Below are 17865 nucleotides of genomic sequence, written 5' to 3' on the forward strand. Positions count from 1 at the left end.
ACAGCAATTAAAAATAATAAATGACAATATGGTATTGAACACACTTTTAAAATAAAAATTATGATTGAAAATTAATTTTTCCCAAATCAAATTAGTACTCTATGTAAATGAAAATCATTTTTGCTTGCAAGTAATGAAAAAATATCATACAAAAATTGTGTCTAAAGATAATTTTATATTATAATGGTAAGTGTTGGTGAGAATATCTTAAAATTCATAGAAAATATTTTAAATTAAGGTCAGAACAACTGACTAATCTGATAGAAAATAGTTGGCCTCTTACAAACTAATGTCGTATCTAGATGTCGACACCATTCCGCCGTCAACGCGAATTCTTCAATCAAACTTTTTCAAGGCTAGAGGCGAATTAATTTAAGTTATCTCCAAATCAAAGAAAGATGAGCTCAGCAAAAAATATGGCGAGCTGACGTTTCAATTCGTCTACTTCGTAAACGATGAAGGCATGATGAAAGAGTCATTGATTGAAAATCAGCCGAAGAAACAATCGTTTGCTCAGCATTCACATAACATATCAACTGCATTTACGAATCCATTTACGTAAACCATCAGGGTTACAATTTTGTTTTTCGATTTGAAGAAACGTAGATGAGCCGAAGAAGCGATAGACAGGATATACGCCATGAGCAGGATTATTGGGTGGAGCAGATAGGAGAATTTACGAACATAGTGTGCGTGATAGCAAGCGTCACCATAGCTACTGGATATTGGATATTTGTGAAATGATGTCGAAAAAGATGAATTGAAGTGATATTTTTGTGTGTCATTTTCACTCTCTCACCTCTATAGGAACAAACAAATGTTTGTTATTTTCGTTATGATATGGAGATATTTTGAAGGCTCCAGTACCGGTGTATGTGATTTGAGAAAAATAGTTAACAATTAAGCATTTTTATTGAAAATTCTGCTATTTCCGAGGACAAGAATACGACTGTTCTCTGGACGTTTTTGCTCCTTAAATGATGGAAGTAAGTCACAATACAATTATCATCTGTTAAAAAACAATCAGTTACAAGATTGGTGGTGAATGATAATCCAGACGACCGGAGTTCGAACCCACATCGGAGCAGTTTTCACCAAACATCAATCTGTGCCATTTTGAACATTCATATTGCACTCCCAACACAAGTCAATTCAACAATTATTATTTCTACTAACATAAATACTCATATATAAAAATGGCGATTCGTGAGGCTATAATAAACATTTCACGAAAATATTTTGCGCCATTTGTTTTTTTTTCTATGTCTGTAATAAATCGTGTATGAGTATGACAAAAGTCGTATTTGGTGCTTTGATAATTCATGAATATATTCATATTAGATCGCAATTCAATTTCAACATAATCGCTATTATAGCCGGTCAAAGTTGCATATTCATCCAAACAAATTCGGTAAGCATTTGCCATGTATGTATATGGCCTCCACTTTTGCATGTATATGCCGCATTATATGCCAACCAAATTTTAGGGCATATGATGTTATATATACGCTTGTTATGCGATTTAATGTTTGCTAATGTGTTAATGTGTAAAAATGGGGTAATAGTTTTGTGAGAGAACAAATAAATCAATTCACTTATCAAACTGTGTGGCGCTTTATTGACACGAGTCTTTGAGTACATTTGAAAAAAAAAACAATTCAATACTAAAGTAAAATGTATGAATGATATGTTCCGATGAACAATTGCAAATATAAATATATATAGAAGGTGCATTTGCATATTAAGTGAAACTCTGATTATACGCGAGCGTAACATGAGCAAATTTATAACACATGCGAATTGGGGCTCTTTTGGTATTAACAAGTTCTTCCGCATAGTAACTCGATGTTGATTACTCCATAATATTTTCCTAAGTTGATCGTATTGCTTACACACATTCAGGTTGGAGAGCCTTAACCCTTCTCTTCGTTGGCCGAGGCACTTTGATTGAATGTAATACTTTTTCGTTTACTCTTTTTGAAAGCATAGGCAGCCGTGGCAGTGTTGCGAGCTTTGCAATAAAATTTGCTTTACCAATGTTGAAGTTGCCAAAACTTACATTATAGAACCATTAAACGTAACAATAATAATTGTATTGATATCAACACAATTTTATTCTATTGATTTTCATTACATGAAACGCTATGACTCATGAATAACATTTTATTAAGTGTTTTTTATAGCTGTTTCGATGATGTTGTCTGACATCAGGTAATTAAAAATTAGGTAAGCTGTATTTTTTTCAAAGAAAAGCTGTTAGAAAAACTTTTTATCTGTAAAAGTACTCAAGAAATTCAAGTAATTCAAGAAAAAAAAAATTCAGTATATTTTTTTTTCATATTTTTAACGAACATTTAAACATTTTGGTTTTTGACGTAGGACTACGTCTTTCATTTCTATACCGGGGTGTAAAACCAAAGTTTCGAGAACGAAAGCGTTACGCTTGAGACCGAGATTTTGAGCGTTAATAGCTCTTAAACAACTGAACGAAATGGTATGATAAACACTTCATTTGAAAGATAAAATGTCTACGCGTCATATACTTGTTACTTTTTGATCCAAAAACTTGTTTCAATAGTCTTAAAATTGCTTTCAAAACAGGCTATTAAAATCACCAATCGGTATATAAGCGAGCGCCGCTCGTAAACCCACTCAGTTATGATTGAACAGCGATTGGAGCATGTTGTCGCTGTTGTTGTGAAGCTAATTTCGTTTATCATGAAAACGCTGATGAACGGTGTCACCAAGAGCCTGTTTGTGCACCTAAGGCCAAAAGGGAATCCATCAGGAGGAGAGTGATGCCACGGTTCCGCTTGAAATATCGGAGCAGCCGCCACACACACACACACACACATACACGCGCGGAATTCTCGTTGCTATCATCGTTGCTGAAAAATAATCTACCAGTTCCCCTGGGAATTGAAAAATACATTCATGCGAAAGAGTTTATTTTAATGTTTTCTATCCATATAACACTGCAACCAAATACATTTGGTTTTGTTATTTTTCAATCAATCGCAATTAACAGGAAAGCTTCTGAATATTTTTTTCCCCATCAGTGGAAATTTTCGTATCCAATATTGGATGCATAACATGAAAAACGGAAAATGTTTCACATCGCGAAAATCAAGTCATTTTCGAGCGATTATTTGCTTTCTACTCATATAATGCTGCGACCAAATACATTTCGTTTTGGATTTTTTCAATCAAGTGCGATCAACGTAAGACCATGTCTTTCGGCAATTTATTAGAGGTGCAATGAATCTTTAGGAATTCCCGCTCTACGCGCACTGGCAAACAATGTTTACTCAACAATTTCTCAAACTAGAAATGGGTGTTGTGAGAAAGGATTAGCGAACGCGAAAACGACAAACGGGAGAAAGATACGTTTGGAGGTTGAAGGAAATTGGCAGAAAACTTCTTCATTATATCATTCAAACAATGTGATTCATACCACATCGTTTTGCCAGAAAGAGATTATTAATGTTCAAAGGAGGAATCGAGTCCTCCGAGGAAATTACCCAGCGCAAATTAGAGTCGACTATCGATTGCGGCATTCGTACACAAATAATTTTATAATGCAGTTTCACCAAAGTGATTTCTTCGGATATATTCACTACATCATGTCATGTATTTCATATTCTTCATTAAGAAATCCATATCCATGGCACCTTCTTCTTCTTCTTCTTCAATGGCACTAACGTTCCTAGAGGAACTTCGCCGTCTCAACGTAGTATTACTTGCGTCATTTTTAATAGTACTTAGTTGAGATTTCTATGCCAAATAACACGCCTTGAATGCATTCTGAGTGGCAAGCTCTAGAATACGCGTGATTACAGTGCAAGTCGGAGGAAATTTCTTTGACGAAAAATTCCCCCGACCAGAACGGGAATCGAACCCGAACACCCGGCATGTTAGTTATGACGCTAACCACTCGGCCACGGGAGCTTACTCTACTCTCGCACCGTGAGAACTCGAGCTCGTTAGTCTTTCGCAGACAGCTCGTTAATCATTCGGTGGTAAGGCACACGAAAGCAGCTCGGATAAGCGTACCAGCCGCAGGATAGGTGAAGAAGCCACATCGCTATCGACCGGGAACTTTGCGTGAAATTCATCGCTATCGGAAGTTGGCCGAATTGCTGATCCGCAAGCTACCTTTGCAGCTTTTGGTTCGTGGAATTGCTCAGGACTTCAAAACCGACTTGCGCTTCCAAAGTTCCGCGGTTATGACGCTGCAGGAGGCTTATTCGAAGATACAAATTTGTGTGCTATCCACGTAAAACGCGTCACATCATGCCCAAGGACATTCAGCTGGCCCGTCGAATCCAAGGAGAGGGTGCTATATTAGCTTAGCATATAATCAACGGCCCTTTTCAGGGCTCCAAATTTGATGGATTAGAGTTCAGAAAAGTTTTTTGCAGGCCAAACTGAAATGAGAATTTTCGTTTGGATGCCATACAGAATCGAGAAAATTCCGGAAAGATCTAATCGTTGCTGAAAAATAATCTGCCAGTTCCCTGGGAATTGAAGAATACATCCATGCGAAAGAGTTTATTTTAATGTTTTCTAATTATATGGCGAACACAGCGACCAAATACATTTGATTTCGTAATTTTTCAATCAAGTGTAATTAGCTGGAAAGCTTCTGAAGATTATTCTTTCCCATCAGTAGGATATTTTCGTATCCAATAATGGATGCATAACATGAAAAACGGAAAATGTTTCGTATCGCCAAAATTATATAATTTTCAATCGATTATTGCTCAGTCGCCGAAATTTTCATACTCAGAGAGTTCATTCTCCTCTAGTTTGCCTTCCAAATTGCCATCGTAAACCACACCTTCTCGCGATTCAATCACGCACGAAAAGCATACTGAAATGATATTCTGGTGGTGAAATTTTTCGTGAGGCGTCGTGCACAAATTACGTAACGCGATAAGGGGGGAGGGGTTAGATGTTGCGTTACTTTCTGTTTATTAGAGATAGGAAATTGCGTTACGAAAGGGGGGGGAGGTTCAAAATCCGGATTTTTGCGTTACGTAATTTGTGCACGACGCCTTAGGACATCGACAAGACAACATCGTTACTGAACGAGCTGAACGGCGAGGGATCGAGGTATTCATTACCTGGCTTGACCTGACCTGAAATGCAATCAGTTTGTTTTAACTGTGAGGGAGCGCAGAAAAGCCGATCGATCAGAAGGAGAAGAGAAGGTGACCAAGAGAGTATCAGCATCGAAATACGGTTCCTCGGGAAGACATAGAAGCAGCCGCCACACACACACATACACGCGCGCAACTCTTTTCGTTTGCTGGTTATAGAGAGGAAACCTGGTAAGAAATGATCGTTGCTGAAAAATAATCTGCCAGTTCCCCTTGGAATTGAAAATTACATTCAAGCGAGTTTATTTTAATGTTTTCTATCCATATAATACTGCGACCACATACATTTGGTTTTGTGATTTGTCAATCAAGTGCAGTTAACAGGAAAGCTTCTGAAGATTATTCTTCAGAACAAGGTTTTTTGTATCCAATATTGGATGCATAAAACCTTGAGTCTTCAAAGTAACACTCTCGTTTTTGAAGTCACCCAAATATTTATTTATTCATTCATTCAGGATGGATTTAGATTCAACTTCAAACAAATGATCTCTAAATCAACGATAGTCCTACGTCACCCTTGCGTTTATACCATAGATATAACCCACTTCCTGTTTTTGACCAAAATTTTGATTTTTGAGTTTTTGAAAAACAATTCGGCTCTTTTCAAGAAGTAATCTATTTTTTGAGAGTTCAAGTATACAAAGTTGCTTAAATGATTAATGTGTTTACATTAATCGAAGTGGAAATGTGGCAATCTTGCCTTGACTTGCAAAACAATCGCCAAATTAATTCAACCGTATTTGCAAAGCAATTTTCTCTCTAGTCCAAACGATTTTTTTTGAATTTGAATAAAAATTATCACTTGATGTTATTTTAAAATTTAATACATAGTCTTGGCCCTTACGCAAATATTTTCTATGAGTTTTCTTGTATTTTTGCTAGAACTTTTTCATTATACTACTAAACTATTATCAGACAGAAATTTCAGTTTCAGTTTTTTCACATGTTGAAGAAAATGTGTTTTTCTATCCAATAGAATACATATTTAATACAGAAAAGTTGATTTTAATTCATTATTTTTATTTTAAAAGTGTTTATTCCATCCGAGCACCCATTACCATTTTCGATTCACATAAACGGAACACGAGGCTCAATGCCGTTAACGCAAATGGCGGAATTAATTCCCAATCGAATCTGGTGCAAATCGACTCGATCGGAAAGCAAAATGCAAAGTGGCGTTCCGTGCGGATAATTTTTATTCGGTTTATTCGGCAAAGAGGGGCGAATAGAAAAAAAAAATCAATTGTCTAAAATGAGGTACATAGAAGAAAATGTTCTACTAATGTCACTTTCACAACGAATGTTCAGTGAAAACCATTTGTTGCCATATAATCCATGAATTGCAAGTTGATTGTTTTCTTCCAGAACGTAACACATTGTGACATTGCCGTATTGACTAAAAAACCGGATAGATCCTGAGCTCAAATCTTTCTATTTTTGGAAAATAGGTTGAAAGTTTAACGGAATTGATAAGTGCGGTCATTCATTCGTGCCGTGATTGCTGATTTCCTGAAAATACCGGATTAATAACTGTGTTGTCGTTCAATTACATTCAGTGCTGTTTTGATTGGTGATTACAATTGGGAGTGAAAAAATGATATCAAATTTATTAACTTATTTCGGATCTCATTAAGTAAAGTTTTGGAGTGTGCAAAATGAATGTGTTTATCACCAGGAACCCTGCGCATTTTGAATAGATGTGTGCGTAGCATATCTTTTCTGACATTTATCGTTATATACTGGTGAACCGGTATGTGAAATAAGCAACAGTGATTGCACGAGCAAGCATAAATTCCTGATTTTTCGAAATATTTGCTGTTCCATCGTTTATTGCGAATTGTTGCAACTGTTCTGTTATTAAACTCGATCTTTGGTGTGTAAAACGGTATGTATTTATTGTTGTATAGTAAGTCGGATAGCCTAGTAGTAATTAAAAGTAACATTCCTTCAATGTCCAAAATCACAACTTTCTAATCACATATACCCGAGTTCAATTGCTCGCGAGCTGTGTACATTCTGACGTATCAAATACTGTTTGGAAATTCTGCCTACTGTTTTGGTTTGATAAGACTTATTTCATTTCGTTTCTTTCAAAGCCGTTCGTCTTAGTAACTGAAATCGTGCAAAACATTTCACATTTCAATAAGTTAACGCACGTGCTGTTCATGCTGTTGCTGTTTATATTGGGAAATTGATAAGGAGTTGTTTTGTGTAGAATATCGATGTTTGTCTGCCGCTTTACTTTTGTGATATTCATGAAAATATATCTGAAGAGTAGAGGCGAATGAACTACAAAGTTTAAAGCCTCTTAAAAACAAAGAAGAAGAAGAAGAAGTATCTGAAGTTCCCTGTAAACGATTTTCTGAATTGCTCGAGACTGAATTCTAATCTCTGTGCATTGTAATTAACGTTTGAAGTCTTATTACAAATACTGCTTTGAAATATATCATTCGTATTCTAAATCTTTCAATCTGTTACCACATGTCACATCACATGCAGGAACTCATTCACATCTCCAGCATTCCAAATAAGGTTACAGTGGTCTCACTTGGTTCTCGGAATTTAGGATTTTAGGAACAATGTTTTGATGTTTCCAGTCCTTACGAATGAAATGAAAAACAGAAGCAGTGTCTTCATTCCTTCTTCTTTTTCTTTTTGGCTTTAAGAGGGTTTAAACTTTTTAGTTCATTCGCCTTTAGGTGTCTTTATTCCGGATCATTATTCTGACAATCCGGAATCCCGAGAATCTGATTAGTGGTGAGTGTTTAGGAGCTTTTTCTCAACTGTTCTGATTATGGATGAGATCCCGCGTGCGTGAGTGTTAAAAGATTTGAAATCGGTGAAAAATTGTCATTGTTACCTGCATTAGAATTTGAATGAGAATATGTGTAATTTATAGATTAAAGAAATATATTAATCTGTAGTCTATTGTTTTTTTCTTAAGCATTTATATATATGCAATTCAAATTGTGAAATTGACTAAGTAGATCTGAGTGTGCTACGAAATTAACCGTAGAAGCATTCCAAGCGCCAACAGTTACGTTGAAGGAATGAATGGTCGGGGTATGGTCAGCTTATTGTTAAGATTAATACATTTGTGCGACATTTCTGTCCTGGCATTAGTCAATGGGAATAGATCCCTTACGTCTTATATACGATCAAAGTTGTCAATAAAGTATGATTAGCACTCATTAATCATTAATTGATCGAAGCACGCCGTCGACCTGCGAGTTGGTTTAATCATGTTTTCGTTGTAGTAAACGTTCATGCATACAGTAGCGATCTCCTAGTGGCCTAGACGTCAGCAAGGCAATAATATTTGTGTTTTGAAAAATTCCCACAGCTGACGAGAGAAAAGTAGGCTGACGCTAACGGCATGGACAAGAATTGAACCACAAACGAGACTGGTAGTGGAAGAAGGCACGGCTCAGCTTATCACTTCGACACAAACAATAAAGGCGAACATGCTTGCGGCTGGTTTATTCCACTTCTCTATCTGCTGATTGTAGGAAAAACGATGATCATGATGATGATGATGCAAACGACAACTTTGACCCTCGCGGGGTCTCTTATGACGGCAACGACTCAACTCCACATTATTAGAAATTTAACCAATGCTAAATTGAGACGTCGGTCACTCACAATAAGTAGTAGCAATCGAGCAGCGGAAGCAAACGGATACGGTGGCGAGAATAAGAGTTTCGTGAGAAGAGTGAACATTTGGCATTTTCAAGTGATTAGTGACAATAGTAGAACAGGACTTGGTAGTGCACAACAAAACTTTTCTTATTTCTCAAGAAGATCAAGTGGTTTTATAAATCAGACCAAAATGGTACACACGAACAGTAACAATTGTTTGTTGGGAACCAATGAAGCAGACATTTTAACGCTGGATAAACACTATCCTCTCGCCACCAAAGACAGGTGAGAAGGAATTCCATAGATTTCTAGAGTTTTTTGTAAAATTATAATCAATTAATAGTAGCCTTTTTTTCGTATTTGGTTTGGTTTGTGATTTTTCAAATAGAAACCATCCTTTATTATTAATAAGAATGTTCATAATATGGAGACAGTCATTGTTTTAAACGATATCATTGCTGTTCCTGGATTACATAAAATTTGTTGTTTTGTTTTGCTATTTCTACAATTATTGACTTATGAATGTTGAACTGTCGATATATGTTTCCTCTAGTTGTTCTATTAAGCTCTTTTTTTATTTATTTTTTAAATTGTCGAGCTGCTTTTGATTTTCTTTTTAATTTAAACATTCTTTTATTTACGTAAAATTACGTCTTTCAGTAAGTCTACCATTATTTTATGAAATAATTTTTACGCTAATAACTATTTTTACTGAGAACGGACCTGCATACCAATCGAATCGAATATTATCTAAAACTTGTTTTATGTATTATTTCGGTTCCCTAGCCAATAAATGGTTAAAATTTGCGAAATTTGGAAGCATTCTTATTTTCCTATACATTTATTTTATGCATTTCTGTGATTTCAATGTTTCTTGTACGTGCTGTTAATAATGAGCAACGAAAGTAGCGATAAGTCACAATTTTGATATAAGACATGAATCGGGTGCGCGCAAATCGCTCACTCGAAATGCAAATATAATGTAATCACAGTAGCATAGTAAAGGGTGTGGCACATCAAATTGCATCACGGAAAAAACGCTGTAGAAATTTAATTTTTAGGAATTATATCTTCAGCTTCCGCTTATAATCAGATAAGAGTGTATAGATAACGTTGGCCATGCTTCACTGTCAATTTTTCGTGAATTTGGAAAAATGTCGTCGAACGAAAAAGAGCGTCGTGAATTAATCCTGTGCACTCATTTCGAGAATCCGGAGTTGTCACATCGGGACATCTGTAAGATGCTGGGAATCGTCCAATCCACGGTCAGCAGAGTACTAAAACGATACTTCGAGAACCTACCCATCGACCGGAAGGTGAAGAACGGCAAAAATGTATGCTCCGTCAGTGAAAAAGATCACAAGCGCGTAGTTAAGCAGTTTAGACGTGATCCGAGAAGTTCGGTCCGAGATGTCGCCAATAAGCTGAATTTGTCAAGTTCATTCATCCAGCGGACCAAGCTGCGGGAGCGCCTGCGTACATACAAGGTTCAGAAGGCTCCTAACCGCGACGAAAGGCAAAACATGGTGGGGAAGACGTGAGCCCGGAAGCTGTACACCGAAATGCTGACGAAGCCGCATTGCCTGGTAATGGACGACGAAACCTACGTCAAAGCGGACTTTCGTCAGCTGCCGGGTCTGTTGTTCTTCTCCGCAAGGGACAAATTCAGCGTTCCGGAGGAGATTCGCAAGCAGAAACTATCCAAGTTTGCCAAAAAGTACATGGTGTGGCAAGCGATCTGCTCTTGCGGAAAGCGGAGCGCCCCCTTCGTGATGACCGGCACGGTAAACGGGCAGGTTTACCTTAAGGAGTGCCTACAGAAGCGCTTACTACCACTATTGAAGCAGCACGAGGGCCCGACCATCTTCTGGCCGGATCTTGCTTCGTGCCACTATTCAAAGGTCGTGTTGGAGTGGTACGAAGCCAACGGGGTCACCTTCGTGCCAAAGGAAATGAACCCGCCCAACGCGCCGGAGCTTCGCCCAATAGAGAAATATTGGGCGATTATGAAGCAGGCCCTCCGGAAGAACCCAAAAGTTGTCAAATCGGAGGCGGACTTCAAGAGAAAATGGATTTCTGTTCAAAAAAAACTACAACCTGACGTTGTACAGAACCTTATGGACGGGGTAAAGAGGAAGGTGCGAGCATACGGGCTTGGGCTCGAAGTATGAATAAAAATAAAATGCCAAAAGTTGTTTAATAGTTTTTATTTTACTGTCTAAAATTTTCAAAAGGATCGGTCTACTGGGCGAATTTCTACAGCGTTTTTTCCGTGATGCAATTTGATGTGACACACCCTTTAATACGCGTCGCTAAGGGTTGTTATTAGTTGCTAAAAGATGAAATAATATTTTCATTCCGTTGCAAGTCGTTTAATTTATTTGCTCGGCAGTAGGTTATGGGTCCAGTCAAATGACAATGACTGGAAATTTGGAAGCAGTTTTTTTTTATAACAGAAGAGCCTCAAAAAGTTTATCAAGTTAGAAGGAGTATTCGAAGCAATCCGAAGTCAAAATGTTGTGGAATAATCCTAGTATCGGAGAACGGGCGAATGGAACTGCAACTGGATCAGAAAATGTCCGAGTTGGCGGAGGATCGATGGTGTCACCGGCCATTGAAAAATTACGCGAAAGGCAGAATTCCACGACGGGGATGTCCGCGATGTGGATGATTTTGTTGGAGCCTACGTTGATATGCTGATGAGCACAAGTCACAAGATAACGTCAGTAGAATCGAAAATCGATGATTCCTGGTTGACTGCTATGTTGATCATGGGCTTGCCAGAGCAGTATGAGCCCAGGATAATGGGTCTAGAGGCGTCCGGTATTGCGCTGACAGCGCATGCAGTGAAGTCCATTCTTCAGGCGACGAAGATGCTTTGTATGTCAAGCTGGAGCAAGGGTATGTGATCCATTTTCGCTATGGGAGACGTGATCGTCAGTGAATGGTATTTGGGTCGGGTGCCACTTGTCACATGGCGCCGACGGAACAGCAATTGGTGAACGAAGAATGGGTGAATCATGAACGGCGAACAATATGAAGGCAGTAGCGAGGAGTACTATCGAGTTGAACAGCGGTGGGCTTTTGGTGGCTAAAATCACACATTGGCGGTCCTGCCAGGAGTTGGAATTTTCTGCAGTACGGCTACTTGTGTTCATCGCAGCTAATCGACCGTTTGGCAGATTATTTCAGCGTGGTTTAAGAGTGAAAACGCTAAAAAAAATCGAAAAAACAAATACGTGGAAGTGAGAAAAAACATAGCTTTCGTCCCGAATTAGTCATTGTGATTGTTGTATTATCGCCGGTACCTGGAAAAATGGTTGAACACGAATGTCATGACGACCGCGCTTGGTGTTATCAAAAGCAGATCGTGACGACAGCGCTTTTTTCATACCATCAGTTAATTTTATTAGGCTCATTTTAGCAATTCAGCTGTAACAGCTGTTGTTGTGTTATTAATAGTGCCAATTACCGATGCAGCAGGCCGAAAATATGAGCGGTAAGGGGTTGGGAATACTGTCATATGTTGATTGTTGCGTGGACATAGTAGCTAGAATAACACACAAAGCTGGTCAGTTGAGAGGGCCTGAGTTATGAGCTCATGATGATTCGATCCGCATTGTTAGCGGATCGAGGCGACCGCATATTTTGTAACGGATTGAGACGGACGTGCTTTGAATGTTTGTAGCGGATCGAGACGACCGCACTCTGAAAGTTTGTAGCGGATCGAGACGACCGCGCTTTGAGTGTTTTTAGCGGATTGAGGTGACCGCGTTTTTATTCAATTAGCGAATCGAGGCGACCGCGATGGTTAGAACGAATGATAGCGGATTGAGACGACCGCGTTTGATAGATGTGGTAATTATATACGATGGTGTATCGAGATCACCTCGCGAAAAACGTTATGGATTTTGGAAATATTTTGAAAGAGCGAGTTTAGTCTTTAATTTTTGCGCAATCACCAGTGGAATTGAGAAGCCACTCCAATGGCACATGTTTTTGCCCCACATGGTGTATCGGCTTGGACTCCAAAGGCCCCTACTCTAAATTCGTGGGTATATCTGTGTGGTTTATTGTAGACTATCGCTCTAGATTCGTTATTGCCAAATCGGCGAGAATACACGAATTATATTGGATGAGGTGTTTGAAAAGGAGGGCTATACGGAAGTCGTGAAATCAGACAACGATTTCCTTTCAATAGAGAGGACTATATGCAATACTATCTCGAACGCGGTATAAATGCCATTTTCGAGATCCTTATATACCTAGCAGAACGGTATAACACAGAACTGCATGAAGCCGGTGACAGAAAGCCATGAGCACAGCGTCTGCAGATGGAATAAGCTACCGAGAGGAATTGAACGCAGCAGTTCATGCATATAACGCTGCTGCGCATTCCGTTAAAAGTATACGTCAGAGGAAGTAACGGAGATTCAGGTGAGGACTCCCTGATTTGTTATGGAAAAACAACATTCTATGGTAACTCGCTCGACACGAGGGATCGGAATTAAAAAACCGACGCAAAAGCTCAAGGAGACGCAAGGCGGGAAGCTCGCCAATGTCGTATTAAATTAGGCAAGACAGTTGTTGTTGGACGTCAGACTCGTGCAAAAGGGGAATCACGATTCGTCCCTCGTAAGTATACCGTGACGGATGAACGGAATGGTATGCTGGTTTTGAGCGATGAAAGCAGTCAGTTCTTGAAAAACATGTGCCGCAGACAAATAAAGCATATAATGGGAGGCACTTCGAAGAAGCTATCTCTATAGAACATTATGAAAGCAGAAAAAATTATCACACTGCTCTACAGCCACCCCAAAAATAACATTTTAACAGCCTAGCGTTGTTGAACGCCTAAAACGAGCGGAGAGAACATCTGAATTTTGGAGAAAAATTGTTGGGAATGACGTAATTCAAAATCCAGCATGTTTTAAGTACATATTTGATCATGTGACGTTCATGTTTGATCCGAAAGCTGTTGGAGTCGGACGGAATTCGACATCAAACCACGTGCCCGTAGTCCGCCTGAGCAGAACGGGGCGGCCAAGAGGATGAACTGAGGGGAGCTTTGGGCAGAAGCTATTTCGGCTGCTGCCCACGTGGTGAATCGTTGTTCTTCATTTTCCCTAAAGGACAACACGCCGGAAGAAGCGTGGACTAGGAAGAAGTCGGATCTGGAGTGTCTCAAGAGTGATGACCCTGGTTCCGAAGGCGAAAAGGATAAACTCGACCCCAAGTCCGAGAAGGATATTTTGGTTGGTTGTTGTGAAGATATGAAAGACCATCCAGTGCATGATTCTGAGAAAGGTTGTTTCTACATCAACCGAGGCGTAGTAGTTCTGAAGGAAGGTGTCTTAATTCGTGAGATGGAACAACCAGTGAAGCCGATATGTTTTATAGAGCTTTTTTGGGATGAGTTCCGTGACCGCTCTGTGTGCGGTACAGTCGATGATTGCTAATGATACTGGATTTGTCGATCGTGCACTCCCACCGCAACTGAAATAGTTCAGCTGATGAAAGGTTGCAGCAAGGGTTGAGACGCAACTCATCCTGCGAAACGGGTCCACGAAACCGATGACTGTTCAGAACAACAGAAGTCCCGAATGTTAACAGGCGTCGCGGATGAGAGAGAAGCAATGTAATCGTAGTGGCATAGTAAAACGCGTCGTTAAGGATTGTTATTAGTTGCTAAGAGATATAATACAATTTTGTAATCCCTTTGCAAGCATGCCACCAAAACAGTTGTTTAACTTATTCGTTCTGCAATAAAATACAGTGTTCGTTCTACGGGCAGGAAATATTGTAATTCAAGCTTCGCCCGTTTTCAACTTATTCAGTATGGAAGAAGTGACTCGCTATTTTCATCCCAGAGTGTCACTCCAACCAGCGAGCAGTCAACAACATCTGATACGAACAAATTTCGACACATGATATGCTTGGGTATTGTTCTCGCAATGGCAAAAATGAATGATGAACTAACCATTTTCAGTTGATTTTACATCGGCATTTGAATGAAATTAGAAAAAAAAAATCAATGGAATTTATTTATACTTTTAATAAATATAGATTATGTGAGTGTTTACACTTTTCGCTTATGAATGAGCCATATTCAGAACTCAACCCTTTTTTTCTTGAAATTGTGGAGATTCTCAAGAATTAATATCTATAAATAACGTAGAAAACGCTTTCCCCATAACTGACACGCGTGTATATTGTATCGTTTTGCAGCACCTATGCTTTATTTATTCAAGCTTTTGTGTTGTGTGTGGTTGATTGAATCGACTGATAATTTTCATTCGATTTCAGTTGCATTCAGATGGCGAAATTGATTGATGGCAAAAAGATAGCTAGCGATATACGAGTGGAGCTGCGCGAACAAATCGAAGAATGGATGAAGCAAGGCAATCGGGCTCCACAGCTCACGGCTATCCTGATTGGCGAAGATCCCGCCAGCAGCACATACGTGGCTAACAAGATGAAGGTATGATGAAGATGATCATAATTAGACTCATTGTTCAGTATAATGATTTCCCGATCTCGTCTTTCTAGGCAGCAGCCGATGTAGGAATCAACAGCAAAACGGAACGCTATGGTTCCGATATCACTGAGGAACAGCTGCTGAAGCGAATTGAAGAACTTAACGAGGACGATTCGGTGGACGGTATTTTGGTACAGCTGCCCGTACCTGGACACATCAACGAGCGGCGGGTGTGCAATTCCATCTCGTGCGACAAAGACGTCGATGGATTCAACGAGCGTAATGTTGGGCGTCTCTGTCTCGATATGAACACTCTCATACCGTGCACTCCGTTGGGAGTGCAAGAGTTAATCAAGCGAAGCCAAATTGAGACGTTTGGTAAGAACGCTGTGGTTGTGGGCCGTTCCAAGAACGTTGGAATGCCAATTGCGATGCTTTTGCACGCGGATGGTCGCAACGATACTTGTGCCATGGACGCCAACGTAACCATTTGCCATAGGTTCACGCCACAGGAGGAGCTGACACGATTCTGTCGGACGGCGGATATTATCGTGACAGCTACGGGTGTCCCCGGTTTGATCAAGGCTGATATGGTGAAAGAAGGAGCTGCGGTGATTGATGTTGGAATCACTCGCGTTACCGATCCGGTTACAGGCAAGAATAAACTGGTTGGAGATGTAGACTTCGAAGGTGAGCCTCACAAGCTTATTGTATGTTTGTTGATACATGTCTTGATTTTATTTTTACGTTTATTTTTTAGAGGTGCGAAAAGTGGCAGGCCACATTACACCAGTGCCAGGCGGTGTTGGTCCGATGACGGTTGCTATGCTCATGAAAAATACTTTTATAGCAGCCAAAAATTTGACTGGCAAGAAAAATTAAGTTAATGTTTTGTTGTTCGCACATTGTATTCGATGGTGAACTTGAGGATTTGACTACCACAGAGCATTTGCAAGGCAGTATTGTGAGGCAATATTTTTTACACATGAATGTATTTTTAAAACATATAGAAAAGATAGGTACAAACTATAACAGCCAAGATCTGTTTGAATAAAAGATTTAACGCCGATTATGTTGTTCCTTGAAGAATTTACTGTTATGACCGATCTCGTGATCCACCCCAACCGTCGAGATATTATGATATGCGACGAAAGCGATCGACAAGTTACCATCATCGATTTCGCTCTTCCACTGAACCAAAATCTGGAGGAGACCAAATTGCGACCTTTGGAAGTACGAACCTATTGACCGTGGAACTCAAGAAACCATCTGAAGGAGGTCCCAAGAATTGTTCCAGACGTTCTTTCTGGAACTGGAATTGTTCCGAAGACCTTTCTGGAAGAGCTTAACTGCCGTTCTGTGCATAGTTGTCCCATGTTACTATTTAACTATTTCATAAAACGACGTTTTTATGCCTAATCTTCCAGAAAGAAACACAAAAAAACTTATTGTTTGCTCCCAGCTTTGAAAAAAAAACAACACCATGCTCATTTGTCCCATGTTGATATTCTAGGCATAACTGTCCTCAGTCTTCAGAAAACAAACGCAGCGCTGCGCTTGAGTTTAATTTTCATCAGCGTGCGCTCAAAGAAAACTCGTATTCTCTCTTGGTGCGAAGAGCACAAAATTCATAAGCACGACAGCGCAAAATGTACCCGGCGCAGTACTCAGATACTAAACATTTCTTCTCACTTGTGATACGCGTCTCATTCTATACACACACACATACATATCAAATTGAAGCGCCCGCTTTGTCTTCGTTCGTTCTAAGCAAAGCATAAAAACAACAGCGCCCCCCCATTTGAACCGTATACGCCTGTGTGAAGAAAAATACCTCAACAGAGAGAGCAATCCAGATTCAAGCGCGCAGTGTAGAAATACGGCGCAAGCACGGTGCAAATTTCAGCGTAAAACTCAGCTTAAAATTGGACGTAAGAACGGCGCTGACAATCAAACATTTTATCTATGTTTCGGAGCGTGCTCATTCGCCAGAGCGCATGTGTGCACAAGGAGTGGGAGCTCAACTGGGTACAAAAAATTTGTTGCGCATCAGCACCGGGTTGTATTCTCAAGACTGACTGTCCCACCATGTTTTTTTGTGGATCCATAATAAATGAATCGGTTTCAAGTACAAGAGTTTTATGTCACGTTTTCAGCAGGGCTAATGCACTCATTTCTGGTTTGGAAGAACGAACTAATCCTCAAACAAACAAAAAACAGTTAAACAGAACACGTGTACACCTTGTTAGCGAATGACCAATAATGATGAGATTTATGTTCTGCACATGTGTTGCAGATCACTCACTGCGTCCACACGACTGTGTGATCCACAAGCGATATCATTACCATATACTATATTCTGATGCTACTTACTACGGCACCAATTGTGTTTCCTTTTTTATGGTATTAAACTGTTATTTTACGCATAGTTCTCACATGTTACTTTTTGGTAAATTTCACTTTTCTTCATAAAACGATATTCTTATGCGTAATTTTTCGAAAAAACCCAAAAAAATATTGTTCGTTCCCAGTATTTCAAAAAACAACATCAAATTCAATTGTCCCATGTTGATATTCTATGCATAA

General features: G+C 39.4%; 1 protein-coding gene across 2 annotated transcripts; it reads left to right on the forward strand.

Moving 5' to 3' along the window:
• The first annotated feature begins 6898 nt into the window (after positions 1–6898).
• On the forward strand, positions 6899–16368 carry LOC129765408 (bifunctional methylenetetrahydrofolate dehydrogenase/cyclohydrolase, mitochondrial). 2 transcript variants are annotated; one of them, XM_055765713.1, is made up of 5 exons: positions 6899–7047; positions 8506–9086; positions 15108–15282; positions 15351–15969; positions 16040–16368. In XM_055765713.1, the coding sequence occupies exons 2-5, from the start codon at positions 8680–8682 to the stop codon at positions 16159–16161; spliced, it is 1323 nt and encodes a 440-aa protein (XP_055621688.1). In that variant the 5' UTR covers positions 6899–7047; positions 8506–8679; the 3' UTR covers positions 16162–16368. The 2 variants fall into 2 exon arrangements, with proteins under 2 accessions (XP_055621688.1, XP_055621689.1); XM_055765714.1 differs by lacking the exon at positions 8506–9086.
• The last annotated feature ends 1497 nt before the right edge of the window (positions 16369–17865 follow it).

This window comes from Toxorhynchites rutilus, chromosome 2 (genome assembly GCF_029784135.1).
Source record: "Toxorhynchites rutilus septentrionalis strain SRP chromosome 2, ASM2978413v1, whole genome shotgun sequence".
In the NCBI taxonomy this organism is placed as follows: domain Eukaryota; kingdom Metazoa; phylum Arthropoda; class Insecta; order Diptera; family Culicidae; genus Toxorhynchites; species Toxorhynchites rutilus.

Bases quoted from the DNA above. Each gene is read 5' to 3' on its own strand.
- LOC129765408 (XM_055765713.1), top strand. From the start codon at position 8,680: ATGATCATGATGATGATGATGCAAACGACAACTTTGACCCTCGCGGGG. The intron at 9,087-15,107 runs GTGAGAAGGAAT...ATTCGATTTCAG, and splicing joins CCTCTCGCCACCAAAGACAG to TTGCATTCAGATGGCGAAAT. The intron at 15,283-15,350 runs GTATGATGAAGA...TCGTCTTTCTAG, and splicing joins ACGTGGCTAACAAGATGAAG to GCAGCAGCCGATGTAGGAAT.